The sequence below is a fragment of the Apostichopus japonicus genome, chromosome 15 (assembly GCF_037975245.1).
Source record: "Apostichopus japonicus isolate 1M-3 chromosome 15, ASM3797524v1, whole genome shotgun sequence".
Lineage (NCBI taxonomy): Eukaryota > Metazoa > Echinodermata > Holothuroidea > Aspidochirotida > Stichopodidae > Apostichopus > Apostichopus japonicus.
Window position 1 is genome coordinate 1,633,284 of NC_092575.1, and position 14,434 is coordinate 1,647,717.

The following is a 14,434-nucleotide window of genomic DNA, read 5'->3' on the forward strand; positions in this document are numbered from 1 at the left end:
AAACCAAACGGTTTGTGATAAAAAAAATGTTGTTGACAAAAGTGCGCCACCATAGGCTGTCTGCTAATGAACAAAGAACTTTGAAGAAAATATAGATAGATAGATCATAGACGTAATAGAACGTACTATCACTGTTTGTGCAACATATTAACATTATTTAAACGTTGATATACAAAAACTATATATTTGGATAATATATTGCAGACAGCTACATTCCGATGACCAGTGTGCTATTTAAAGTAACAAAAATGACAGGTATGCTACTATTTCATTGAATCAAAGCAAACATAGGCTACTGGACCTGTAAGGTATAGGCTATGCATGGTAGGCAACAATTGCTGGGCCCCGGCATGTACAACTATGGATCTTGGTTTTTCTGGAGTAATTTCAGATGCAATATACTCTAATTTATCTTGATGGAACGATTGGTTAAATTAGCCGATAGTTGTCATAATTTATTTTGTTCAATGAATAGTAATATGTGGACATCTCGTAGCCTACACATTGCTAGTTTTGACTGATACGGGCCTATATATGTCTAAGCTGATACACTAAATTACAAGGTTATTTCTAACATGATATAAAAAGCCAAGTAATATCAAATAAGATGAAATGGTTGTAGAATAATCACGAGATATATATTCATTTCTATTTAGATGCATTAACATTTTCTAATAGGCTAGTCGCTAATATGAATAGAACTATCAAGGCAGTGGTACATAGATCCCCTTTTCACTCTTCGAATATGACAACAACCGTTCTCCTATTTCTGATTTGCTTCTATAGACATTTTTCAATGTTATTATTCATCTCCTTTGTTGAGAGCAAATTGTCACTCTTTTAGTCATTAAATCAGTCATCAAGCACATGATATTTTCAAAACCTCAGGTGATAGTAGTAGTGGTGAAATCAATGATAATTTGTTCTCACCTCTGTTAGAACATGTCTGAAATATTCAATTGGTTTTGAGATGAGGAACTTGTCTTAAGGGAGGTTCGACTTATCTGAAAAGATTGCATCTATCGATAATCGTGTGTAGTCATGGCTGAACTATTTTAGTCCATGGGCTAGCAGGACCCACCAAGCACCCCCCAGACTCTCCGCGAGTGGTATCATTTTGTTCAGGAAACCCGTCCAAACAATATTTTGCATGTTACCATTGAAAATGTTGGGATCGACTCTGCATTTCCGCCATTTTCCAAAATGGCCGCCATTTTGAACTATTTTCACCCATATCTCGGCGTCTAAGGCTCATAGAGTTATAATTCTGGTGTTTATACTGAGATATGGGTGAAAATAGTTCCAAATGACCAGTCTGGGGGGGGGGGGGTGCTTGGTGGGTCCTGCTAGCCCATGGACTATTTTACTCTCCCTTTAATTTGCAGACCAGCTACCATTTCCATCCGAGTGCACTCAGAACCATCCAAACATTGGAGACAGCACCCACCTAAACTTGCTGTTAAAACAAGAGAGAGACCTACAACAGCCTTCACCGGGTACCGTTTTGCGACATGCACTAAATTGTTTATTTCACGTAAAATTATTAGAATAACGACCAGATTATGTAAGATTACAGACAGAGCAAAATATAGAACAATATATATAACAATAGATAGATAGACAGCCAGACAGATAGGTAGATAAGCAGACAGTTATACAGACGGAAAGACAGACTTAAATTAGCCGATAGTTGTCATAATTTATTTTGTTCAATGAATAGTAATGTGGACATCTCGTAGCCCTAACATTGCTAGTTTTGACTGATACGGGCCTATATATGTCTAAGCTGATACACTAAATTACAAGGTTATTTCTAACGTGATATAAAAAGCCAAGTAATATCAAATAAGATGAAATGGTTGTAGAATAATCACGAGATATATATTCATTTCTATTTAGACATTGCATTAACATTTTCTAATAGGCTAGTCGCTAATATGAATAGAACTATCAAGGCAGTGGTACATAGATCCCGTTTTCACTCTTCGAATATGACAACAACCGTTCTCCTATTTCTGATTTGCTTCTATAGACATTTTTCAATGTTATTATTCATCTCCTTTGTTGAGAGCAAATTGTCACTCTTTTAGTCATTAAATCAGTCATCAAGCACATGATATTTTCAAAACCTCAGGTGATAGTAGTAGTAGTGAAATCTATGATAATTTGTTATCACCTCTGTTAGAACATGTCTGAAATATTCAATTGGTTTTGAGATGAGGAACTTGTCTTAAGGGAGGTTCGACTTATCTGAAAAGATTGCATCTATCGATAATCGTGTGTAGTCATGGCTGAACTATTTTAGTCCATGGGCTAGCAGGACCCACCAACCACCCCCCAGACTCTCCGCGAGTGGTATCATTTTGTTCAGGAAACCCGTCCAAACAATATTTTGCATGTTACCATTGAAAATGTTGGGATCGACTCTGCATTTCCGCCATTTTCCAAAATGGCCGCCATTTTGAACTATTTTCACCCATATCTCGGCGTCTAAGGCTCATAGAGTTATAATTCTGGTGTTTATACTGAGATATGGGTGAAAATAGTTCCAAATGACCAGTCTGGGGGGGGGGGTGCTTGGTGGGTCCTGCTAGCCCATGGACTATTTTACTCTCCCTTTAATTTGCAGACCAGCTACCATTTCCATCCGAGTGCACTCAGAACCATCCAAACATTGGAGACAGCACCCACCTAAACTTGCTGTTAAAACAAGAGAGAGACCTACAACAGCCTTCACCGGGTACCGTTTTGCGACATGCACTAAATTGTTTATTTCACGTAAAATTATTAGAATAACGACCAGATTATGTAAGATTACAGACAGAGCAAAATATAGAACAATATATATAACAATAGATAGATAGACAGCCAGACAGATAGGTAGATAGGTAGATAAGCAGACAGTTATACAGACGGAAAGACAGACTTAAATTAGCCGATAGTTGTCATAATTTATTTTGTTCAATGAATAGTAATGTGGACATCTCGTAGCCCTAACATTGCTAGTTTTGACTGATACGGGCCTATATATGTCTAAGCTGATACACTAAATTACAAGGTTATTTCTAACGTGATATAAAAAGCCAAGTAATATCAAATAAGATGAAATGGTTGTAGAATAATCACGAGATATATATTCATTTCTATTTAGATGCATTAACATTTTCTAATAGGCTAGTCGCTAATATGAATAGAACTATCAAGGCAGTGGTACATAGATCCCGTTTTCACTCTTCGAATATGACAACAACCGTTCTCCTATTTCTGATTTGCTTCTATAGACATTTTTCAATGTTATTATTCATCTCCTTTGTTGAGAGCAAATTGTCACTCTTTTAGTCATTAAATCAGTCATCAAGCACATGATATTTTCAAAACCTCAGGTGATAGTAGTAGTAGTGAAATCTATGATAATTTGTTATCACCTCTGTTAGAACATGTCTGAAATATTCAATTGGTTTTGAGATGAGGAACTTGTCTTAAGGGAGGTTCGACTTATCTGAAAAGATTGCATCTATCGATAATCGTGTGTAGTCATGGCTGAACTATTTTAGTCCATGGGCTAGCAGGACCCACCAACCACCCCCAGACTCTCCGCGAGTGGTATCATTTTGTTCAGGAGACCCGTCCAAACAATATTTTGCATGTTACCATTGAAAATGTTGGGATCGACTCTGCATTTCCGCCATTTTCCAAAATGGCCGCCATTTTGAACTATTTTCACCCATATCTCGGCGTCTAAGGCTCATAGAGTTATAATTCTGGTGTTTATACTGAGATATGGGTGAAAATAGTTCCAAATGACCAGTCTGGGGGGGGGGTGCTTGGTGGGTCCTGCTAGCCCATGGACTATTTTACTCTCCCTTTAATTTGCAGACCAGCTACCATTTCCATCCGAGTGCACTCAGAACCATCCAAACCTTGGAGACAGCACCCACCTAAACTTGCTGTTAAAACAAGAGAGAGACCTACAACAGCCTTCACCGGGTACCGTTTTGCGACATGCACTAAATTGTTTATTTCACGTAAAATTATTAGAATAACGACCAGATTATGTAAGATTACAGACAGAGCAAAATATAGAACAATAGATAGAACAATAGATAGATAGACAGACAGACAGATAGGCAGATAGGTAGATAAGCAGACAGTTATACAGACGGAAAGACAGACTTAAATTAGCCGATAGTTGTCATAATTTATTTTGTTCAATGAATAGTAATGTGGACATCTCGTAGCCCTAACATTGCTAGTTTTGACTGATACGGGCCTATATATGTCTAAGCTGATACACTAAATTACAAGGTTATTTCTAACATGATATAAAAAGCCAAGTAATATCAAATAAGATGAAATGGTTGTAGAATAATCACGAGATATATATATTCATTTCTATTTAGATGCATTAACATTTTCTAATAGGCTAGTCGCTAATATGAATAGAACTATCAAGGCAGTGGTACATAGATCCCCTTTTCACTCTTCGAATATGACAACAACCGTTCTCCTATTTCTGATTTGCTTCTATAGACATTTTTCAATGTTATTATTCATCTCCTTTGTTGAGAGCAAATTGTCACTCTTTTAGTCATTTAATCAGTCATCAAGCACATGATATTTTCAAAACCTCAGGTGATAGTAGTAGTGGTGAAATCAATGATAATTTGTTATCACCTCTGTTAGAACATGTCTGAAATATTCAATTGGTTTTGAGATGAGGAACTTGTCTTAAGGGAGGTTCGACTTATCTGAAAAGATTGCATCTATCGATAATCGTGTCTAGTCATGGCTGAACTATTTTAGTCCATGGGCTAGCAGGACCCACCAAGCACCCCCCCCCCCCAGACTCTCCGCGAGTGGTATCATTTTGTTCAGGAGACCCGTCCAAACAATATTTTGCATGTTACCATTGAAAATGTTGGGATCGACTCTGCATTTCCGCCATTTTCCAAAATGGCCGCCATTTTGAACTATTTTCACCCATATCTCGGCGTCTAAGGCTCATAGAGTTATAATTCTGGTGTTTATACTGAGATATGGGTGAAAATAGTTCCAAATGACCAGTCTGGGGGGGGGGGGTGCTTGGTGGGTCCTGCTAGCCCATGGACTATTTTACTCTCCCTTTAATTTGCAGACCAGCTACCATTTCCATCCGAGTGCACTCAGAACCATCCAAACCTTGGAGACAGCACTCACCTAAACTTGCTGTTAAAACAAGAAAGAGACCTACAACAGCCTTCACCGGGTACCGTTTTGCGACATGCACTAAATTGTTTATTTCACGTAAAATTATTAGAATAACGACCAGATTATGTAAGATTACAGACAGAGCAAAATATAGAACAATAGATAGAACAATAGATAGATAGACAGACAGACAGATAGGCAGATAGGTAGATAAGCAGACAGTTATACAGACGGAAAGACAGACAGATAGCTAGACAGATAGATAAGGTATATAGACCTAGGGGATAATACCCACCTGAAATTGTTGAAAAGACAAGAACTACCAAAACAGCAAGGTATGTATGGCCGTCTGTGGCTTACATCTGAATTATTAACATTATTATCCATGTACAACAGCAGCGTGAAATCAACCAAAAGTGGTGTGGTCAATAACTGCAAGTATCTATAACTTTATAAACACGATGTCCAATACGTATAAGCAATTCAGTCCTGGTAAAAATTGCCTGCTTTTCTACAGTTAGCCATGTTAATTGATTGACGTTGTAAATATTTCTTCCAAATTAAGTCTCCAAATTATTCATTGCGGGGGTTCGATTAAATGAACTATTATATAGAGTTCTCTGAGTGGTTAGATGTACTGAAGGAGGCAATAAATTTAAGTTTGAATATAGATGATTTTTTTTTTTGGGGGGGGGGGGTCTTTCTCAACATGCGGGACTTGGTTCAAAGGACTGTGCTTGCACAAATGAGCTAATCCCCATATATACAGCATAATAACCCATGTAACAAACTGTTAGGAATCCTCCAAAAATTAGCATAAACTTGCAGTACAACAACACATCTATGTGCAAATTCTGCTTGCAGTACACAACAAAAGTTATCCACGAAGTTTTGGACTTATAAGGAAAGCAGTCAAAGAAAATGAATTACTAGCAAGTGAGATGACACTGCGCAGGCGGTCTCTCAAGAGATTCAAGTGATTGCGTGCATGTTCAGGTCCTCACATGTGATTATTTCATTATCTTTACAATGTTACACTGTATAACAGAGACAATCAATAAGCCTTTGGGCCCGTGACCAACTCATATTCAATGAATGGAAATATGACCTGCGAAATCATATTCATACTGATCCACAGGAATCAGTCACATGAGTAGAACAAGAACCCCCTGTAGTCATAGTTTATGATAAAAGTAAAGTATTTTTAAATATATTTTCTTTTGTAGAATTCATCCCATGGCTTTCAGAAAAGGGAAAGCCAGTAATTTATCCAAGTGATGACATGGCGCGCAGAACTTAGAAAGGACGGATAGTAACTCATCCCACAGACGAAACTTGAATAAGCAAAAGCCAAACCCTGATAATCTGGACGTAGTGTGCCGTATATCAACTATTCGAGACGAAAGGGATGTCCACCTTATTCCCAGATGTAATACTCTACATAAAGTGTCCATCCAGTCGATAACTGTCTTGTATACACGCACTGTAGATGGAATTGAGACTTTCCATCACCGGATATCAGTAAAAGGGTAACAGACGTGTCTGGAGTTATGGAGACCAGAGTTATCTCCTCTTGGTCATGGTGTGCTGGTTCCACCAGCATAACATTTTAATAGTATTACAATCTGATATAATCAATACAACTAAGGGGGATTTCAATGCGAAAGGCTCAGTATAGGCAGGGACGTGGCTAAGGCCTAATGATTGGGGGGGGGGGGGTGTTGTGGCTGAAATTCCAACTGGATGGGTTTTGGAGCCAGAGAATTCCGACTGCTGCCTTGTACCCCCCCCCCCCGTACTTTTTTCCGATACATTTGTACCACTGGCCCTCACTTCACAAACTTATTAATCACTCTGGCTAAGCAAGTAAGCAACTGAGTATCAGTTATCTGCTTGAAGGCTATATAGACTACTAACTACAAAAGCAATGTTATTGTAAACAAGGGGAAACCATTTTTCCAACAAATTATATTCGACGACATAGTGAATTACCAAAAAAATACAGTGCTTTATACTAGCACGCTTAATATTATTTTCTTTTTTGGGGGGGGGGGGGTGTGGTGCTATTTATCACTCACATGAACAAATTTCAATTGTTCACTTCATTCCAACTGAACATTTGGAACGAAGTGGACAGTTAATCATTTTGCAGAAAAATGTTGAGTTGAAGAGATACGATAAATTGTCAATTAAACATTTTGCAGAAAATTTTTCAACTGCTCAGTGGGAATGAAGTGAACAATTGAATTTTTTGCAGCAAAATTTCCAATTGACGAGATATGATAAGTTGTCAATTAAACATTTTGCAGAAAAATGTCCAATTGACGAGATATGATAAGTTATCAATTAAACATTTATCAGCCGGAAAATTGTTCAATTGCTCAGTTAAAGCAACTGAGCAATCCAACATTTTTCTGAATTTTGATAACATTTTATCTTGTTATCTAAACAATTTACTGAAAAAATGTCAACTTATGGGGCAAAGTTTTTCTTATGTTGATGGCACTTTCGAGCTTCCGTAGATTAGCATTATAAATTCATAATGACACAGGCTGGAATAACCATGGACCTCAATAACAGGCTTCTTTTACTAAATGTGATATATACACCAACATAATATATATGACATATGTTATTGTCAAGTTGAAATTTTGTGTAAAGCATGGTTTTTTGAACCCTGGTGAACTCAAACGACCATTGACCTCCAGACACAACAATAGGCTTCTTGTATTCAATATGGTACAATTACATACCAAATATGCGATCTGTCCAAGCTTCCTTTGCGATATTATGTTTAGGAAGGTGTTTTAGTGTAAAGAGACATGTAAGAGAGGAGTGAAGTAAATGTTTGGCGTTTCTGAACTTCAAATAACCTTTGACCTCCACCAAAAGATATAATAGGCTCCTTAATGTGGTACATCTACAAACCAAATATGAGACCTGTCCAAGTTTCCTTTTTACAAAACTTCCACGATTGAACCTGTTATCCCAAAAAGACCTTTGACCTCTACCAAAATCAATAGGCCTTTTTACTCAATGTTATACACATGCAGGCCAAGTATGAGATCTGCCAAAGCTTAATGTTGAGATATCATGTTAGAAAGACTTTCCTGTAAACGTGTAACGAAGGTGCAGTAAGAGGGAAAATCACGAAGTAGCAAAGGTATGTACGCAAAACGTTCAAGTTAGACCTATCCATGTAATTAAGTTGACATGCTTGCCCATTTATCAAACAACGCAAATACATGAATGGTCACTTCACTCCACTTTGCTCAAAATTCAACACTCGTTTCCCTGTCACCACGATGTCTGGAAATTTCTTGTAATAACAAAAAAGTCTGGGTTAGAACTTTCCAAATCTTTCACAAAAGTGAACGTTTAATTCTATGCTATGTTACTGATGAGATTGAAGTTTCTAATGTAAGCTAATTGTAGTTTGTTCAATAATTAATACAACACTATGCAGTTCGAATCATACTAGAAGTAGTAGTAAGTTGAGTCTCGTCTATCCGACATGCTCAGTGATTAACCTCCGCCACGTATCACGATCTTGCGCAAGGTTTATTGCTTCCTCGAAGTTGTTAATATTAACGTCCTTAAATTGCGACTTCATGTTTCCAAGCAAGGTAGTCACGGGCCTTCATACTGGTTAGCAGTAAGTCTCAGTGCTTCTCTTAGCAACCTTTGCTGGAACGTCCTCGAACCATAGCATTTAGAAAATCATTTTGACATATTTTGCGTTCCATAGTACAGTACTAAATTGACCAATCACGTATCGCGACGCTGTGGTAATCTACATATTGAAGTTTTTTAAACAACCACAACAAAACTGGACAACACAGGGAGCTTTTGCATCTATGTAATGATACTTACGATTGCAAAGTGCGAGAATATTCATCTAGTATGTTCTCTACACCAAGAAGGAAGATTCATGTGTATTCTGGGAAAGAAAACAAAACACCCAAGGTAACTAAATTATTTTTTTTCGTAGTTGTAATTCTAGAACTAGGCTACCACGGTTTACTACAAGTTCTAGGCCTAGCCTAGGCTTCTACTAGTAGCATGGTGGGCTCATAATTGACGCACTTAAGGATTTGATCAACGATGTCTATCAAGGAAAAATCCAAATCACTCAACTGTATGTGTTTTTCATATGTGTAGTTCCTCAGAAATGTTATGAAATCAAAATATTTAAGGTTCTGTGCTTATGCACCGTACAATTGGGCAGAATTTGACCACAAAATGTCTGCCGTGTCAAGTTCTTTCATACCCCTAAATTGACACATTCGTCGATAAGCTAACTGTAGTTTAGGCCTTAGTATACATCCATTGACTTTAGATGCTGTTTACTATGCTCTGAGCCTCTAAGCTCAGACAGGTTAGGTCCTAGAGAATAGTGTTATCATATTGAGGTAATGTTGGTTATTTTTAGGATGTAAGATTTCCAAATGCCCAAAAAACGTGCAAAACTGGGGGGAGAGGCTAAAAAATAACTCTACCTTCGTACTTTTTCGTGAAATTGGCTCTTGCTGTAGGCTGTCAAGGTGAAATTTTGGATTTTTTAGGGGTGTCCAAACTTCGCAATGCTGACTATACTAAGCACTGCAGTAACAGGCAAACCTACAGAGGCTAGTTTTGAAGAGTTACGTTACATTAAATTACTGTGGCATACCGTAGGGTAACATGTACACTGATACTTCACTAACCTAGTCACATACAGCTTATTGATTTATAACCTAGACATTTATATGTGGTACAGTAAGGTGGACAGTCAGATAGGATGGTATACTATATTGAAACTTCACAATACTTAGACTGAATGTACTGTAGACCTGCATGTATGGGCTACGCTTAATGTTTCTTGAAAGGAGAGGGGTAATGACGATTTCTCACTCTAATCTTTAAATAGTAACAAAGGATTAGCACTTGATGTACCATATCTCAACAGGCATTGAAGTCTATTGGGAAAGAGACCAATGCAGTAACCAGGACACGTGACTGCAGGACACCGCTCTCTGATGTGAACAGAAAGAGATGCTTCCACAATCAAAGGAAAGAGACCAAAGATGATACCACAGTTTGTAAAGCGGAGAAAAACGATCAACAGAGATGCTCAGTAAGAAATGGAAGGTACCGTACATGCTAGAATCAGTATTTAAGCAATATTTAGACAACAAAAAAAAGACGGAAAAAAACATTCATATTTATATATGAAATGCAGACATCAATATTCAGCAGAACTCAGAGAAAGGTGCAGTAACTGCAGTATAGATATTTTAAAGTGTACTGTAGTGCTCTCTCAGCATCCAAGATATTGGAGCCACGTAAGTAACTTCCAGCATAAACTTTAAAACGTACTGTAATGTACATGTAGCCGTCAGGTAGAGTACATCATTATCTCACACACCACAAAATACCTACATACATGTACTATATATACCTGAAAAAATTGTGGTGAGTCGCTAACAAGATGAATGGTATATAAGCATAATAAGCCACTTCCATAGTAATAAGTTATATCTCTCCTTTTTATGTCTGAGTGCATATCTAGTTTGCTGCCGTGGAACACAGACCCACAATTCAATAAGAACATGGTGCACATTATATGGTCAAATAATGTTGATCGTTACAGTATTGTTGCCTAGTTCTTAACAGGAAGAAAAATAGCTACGTAACCTAAACCAGAAAATACTTAAAGAGTTAACATATAAACATTACATAGCTTTAAATATGTTGATGTTTTCTCATCTTCAGCAACTAGCATTGTAATCTTGTCAGTATTTTTAGTGGAGAATGAGTTCATCTTTTATCACATTTTCATTGCAGTATTTGTAACATGACTGCTTTTGAGGTTTATGTAAAATCTTGTTAGTATTCTACAGTAAATTGTAACTTGAAACTTCCAAACTATTGTATTTGCTATGTATTTTATAAATTAGGGAAAGTACCCTTCCTTCTGTTTAACCTGTAACAGTAGCTTTACTTTTGTTTGTGGTTAGAAGTACATATTTCTTAGTGGAATTCTTTCTCCTGTTTCTCAACAGATTACAAACTAGTAAAACGGAGGAGAAGCCATTTTCTGATAGAGGGGGTCTCCTTACGGACGATGTCGACAGTCACCAGGATGGCAAGAAAATAACACAGGTTTGGGAAACTTCAAGCAGAGTCCTAAAATAATATGTCCAGTAGCTCTATAATACTTGTACAGTACATCATGGATGAATCTTAACCAATGTACCCTTAAATCTTTATGACCATGGCTTTATGAAATTTTAATTTCAAACAATGGAAGTAAATCTTGAAAATATCCTACAGTAGTTGGTTTTGCATGTGATAGATAAAGTAAATAAATATTTCAAAACAAAGGTGTCTGGGCGACAAACATTTTAGATCTATAAACCTTTCAGGGATGACCAGTGCATTTTTCTGAAAGCAAGCCATCGACTTAGTTTCAATTGATTGTTACTGTTACAATACATGCATGCATCATGTTTGTTATTACTGTAAGTTTTTAGGTTTAGATAAAAAGTTGAGGAATTCACAGAGGTATTGAGAGCTTCTTTAAGCATTACAATATTTCTGGACATATATCAAAACTTAGTGAATGTTACAAACAAACATCATTTGTTCTTAATGAAACTTTGTATCTCACCTCCCCCCCCCCAAATCAACTTACACACACACACACATGGTATTACACCGCCTAAATCATAACCTGTCCACCCACCCGTCCCCCCTTCTCTCCCTTCAAATAACATATACATGTACAGTATGCAATTTACAGCAAATATTGCCATCATGCTACTGTATGTAGCCTTAACAAAATTTGGTCCCCTTGAAGATTAAGTGCGGTTGCTGTACTTTACTATAACCAAGTATTTTTTTAAGTATTTTTTCCTGATCTATCACATTGACACTCTCTGTTTTTCACCAATCAAATTTTCAGCTAACTGATGTGTTATTGAGGCCGCCATCTTCGTTTAAAGAGACGGTGGCGTTGTTGTCAGCTACCATCTCCCCACTCCATGAAGATTCTTCGTCAGTCATCTCCTTGACCTCCTTGGACTCAGAGAGTCCATCTCCCGAAGAAGAAGATGAAGAAGCAGAAATCAGCCTTCGGGCAGAGGATCTGGTATGTGAGGCTATTAGAAATGCAAAGAGCCAAGTAATAAAAGAAATTAATGACTGCCCAGAAGGTAGCATTAACAACCGACAAGCTCAAGAAGAATGTTTAGCTACCCCTCTGCAAGAATTTACATATTCCACTGATTACCTAACAGCTGATACATTCCTTAGTGAAAATGGTGAGGAAACATTGTCACCCTGTGAGGCTGGATTTTCTGATGTTGTTTTAGATGGAGAAACCTGGAATTGTGGGAGAAGTTCAGAGGAAACAGATAGAACGGACAGTTCAGAGGGTTCGGAAGAATCTTTCGAATGCGATAGTTCTTCTCTCCCGGAAGAATCAAGAAAAGGCAACAATGAAATGGAGTTCTTAAATTTGACAGATTCTGGTCTGTCAGTCAATTTGTATGAAGACAACGAAACAACGGATGACATTTCTCTTGACAAATTTCTGATTTTCCAATCCCAACCAGTATGCGAAGAGAGAGACAAGAGTCACAGGAACTTATTTCTTTCGGTCACACCATCCAAAGTAATGCTGAGTGCTCCTCAGCTACTGCCAGTGCCAGAAATGGAAATATCTAATCCCAATTCAGAGTATGAAATTGCTAAATCTGCTGGGAATCTGTGGAATGCTCAGGCCTCTTTCCAACTGGTTGATTATTGCACCATTGCATCTCCCTTGTTGAGATCTGAAATCAGTGTAGAAGGGGTCAATGATGATAGTACTGTCAGTATTGAGATAGGTAAGGGGAGAGACATGGCAGAGACGGACAGTATTGGAAGAGTTTCTGCCACACCAAAGATTGCTGTCGGGGTCAACCGGGACTGTGGAACCAGTCCAGTATTACAAAGCAACCGATCCTCGATGACCACGCCGGTTCAAACACTTCACCAACAGACCGAAGTTACCCCCAAGATTCACAGTGATCAATCGTGCAACACGACCCCGGTCCATGTCACGCATACTTCAACAGTCATGACACCTTGTGAGTTAATGAGCCAATCGTGTAACACCTCGCCTGTTACCATGGTTTCAGTAGAGACTGCAACTGAGCAACAATGCACGCATGATATCGGGGTTGGGGAGAGTGTAGCAACAACATCTGAAATGGCAACTCAAAGGACACCATCGCATGTTCAGGACAAGGGATGTGGTACATCCCCACCTGCAGTTCAGAACTCCTGTCAAATGACGTCACCGATTCCAAGTGAGGACGCAGAAACATCAATGACCCCAATCTCTGTTTCGCCAGTTCGGTACGTTTATTTTTGGCTCACACAGCTAGTACACCCTAAATGTACAGAAGTTAAAGTTTTAGGTTTACTTTAGGAAAATCTACCTCCACATAAATCCCTCTGATTGGTCTGCTTATTGTTTACTGTCCTCTGATTGGTTGTTTATGTTTGCCATATTATTGATGCTTTATTTAAGTTAAAAATATCTACTATATTCTTTAAAATAAGATTATCTCTCTTAATACAGCTCTGAATATTTTTACTGGTATGTCTTGTGTACTTGACAGGTTGACCGGCTTCTCCCGCAAATCAGAGAACAGTCTTGCCCTAATGGAGCAGATGAAAACGTCACACATCTCCAACAAGCTTCTGAGGAGGGAAGTGTCTGCTCTGAAAAGAAGCAAGACCAAGTGGGAGGAACATCTCCAAAAGGAACAGCTTGAGATGAAACAAAAGATGTCAATGATGCATCGAGAGAAGGCCGTCATCCTTGAAACTGAACAGACAGCCAAGGTCAGTTGTAATTTAGTTTGCTATCCTCTCACCACCCCTACTGTAGTTTTGGTGAATCTTTTGGGGTGTTGCAATATCAAATTCCTATGTAAAATAAAGACTGGTAAAGAGTTACTGTATTCTTGCTTTTGTCTTTACAGGTTGCTGCTCAGGGTGAGATTGATGAATTGCTAGCCCAGGTTGGACAGCTGTTAAACCAAATGGGAGATCTGGAAAGCAAGTTGCGTCAGGTAATGGCCACCCACCATTAAACTGTTTTTACTGGTCATAATTTTAATGGAATTTCAAATCCGATGTCGTTGTTCTTTGCAATGGCATAGTGAATTCTTTCTGGAGACAAGGGAGGGGGGAGGAGGGGGCAGGGGATGGG

General features: G+C 38.1%; 2 protein-coding genes across 3 annotated transcripts in view; both read left to right on the forward strand.

Moving 5' to 3' along the window:
* LOC139980788 (uncharacterized) overlaps positions 1-14,434 on the forward strand; it is a 36,627-nt gene that overhangs the window by 11,567 nt on the left and 10,626 nt on the right. The window contains exons 1-6 of one of the 2 annotated variants that reach the window (XM_071992722.1): positions 8,994-9,153; positions 10,136-10,317; positions 11,232-11,331; positions 12,134-13,572; positions 13,839-14,064; positions 14,205-14,294. In XM_071992722.1, the coding sequence (XP_071848823.1) occupies positions 9,091-9,153; positions 10,136-10,317; positions 11,232-11,331; positions 12,134-13,572; positions 13,839-14,064; positions 14,205-14,294 (2,100 nt within the window). In that variant the 5' untranslated portion in view covers positions 8,994-9,090. Of the gene's footprint in view, positions 1-8,993; positions 9,154-10,135; positions 10,318-11,231; positions 11,332-12,133; positions 13,573-13,838; positions 14,065-14,204; positions 14,295-14,434 lie in introns of those variants that run through there. The other variant, XM_071992721.1, reaches the window with a different exon arrangement.
* On the forward strand, positions 204-6,900 carry LOC139980816 (uncharacterized). The gene is made up of 4 exons (XM_071992763.1): positions 204-255; positions 3,877-3,987; positions 5,135-5,245; positions 6,414-6,900. The coding sequence occupies exons 1-4, from the start codon at positions 219-221 to the stop codon at positions 6,485-6,487; spliced, it is 333 nt and encodes a 110-aa protein (XP_071848864.1). The 5' UTR covers positions 204-218; the 3' UTR covers positions 6,488-6,900.

Coding starts and splice junctions, on each gene's coding strand:
- LOC139980816 (XM_071992763.1), top strand. CDS start 219: ATGACCAGTGTGCTATTTAAAGTAACAAAAATGACAG. Junction 3,988..5,134: donor CCTACAACAGCCTTCACCGG/GTACCGTTTTGC, acceptor TTTAATTTGCAG/ACCAGCTACCATTTCCATCC. Junction 5,246..6,413: donor CCTACAACAGCCTTCACCGG/GTACCGTTTTGC, acceptor TTTCTTTTGTAG/AATTCATCCCATGGCTTTCA.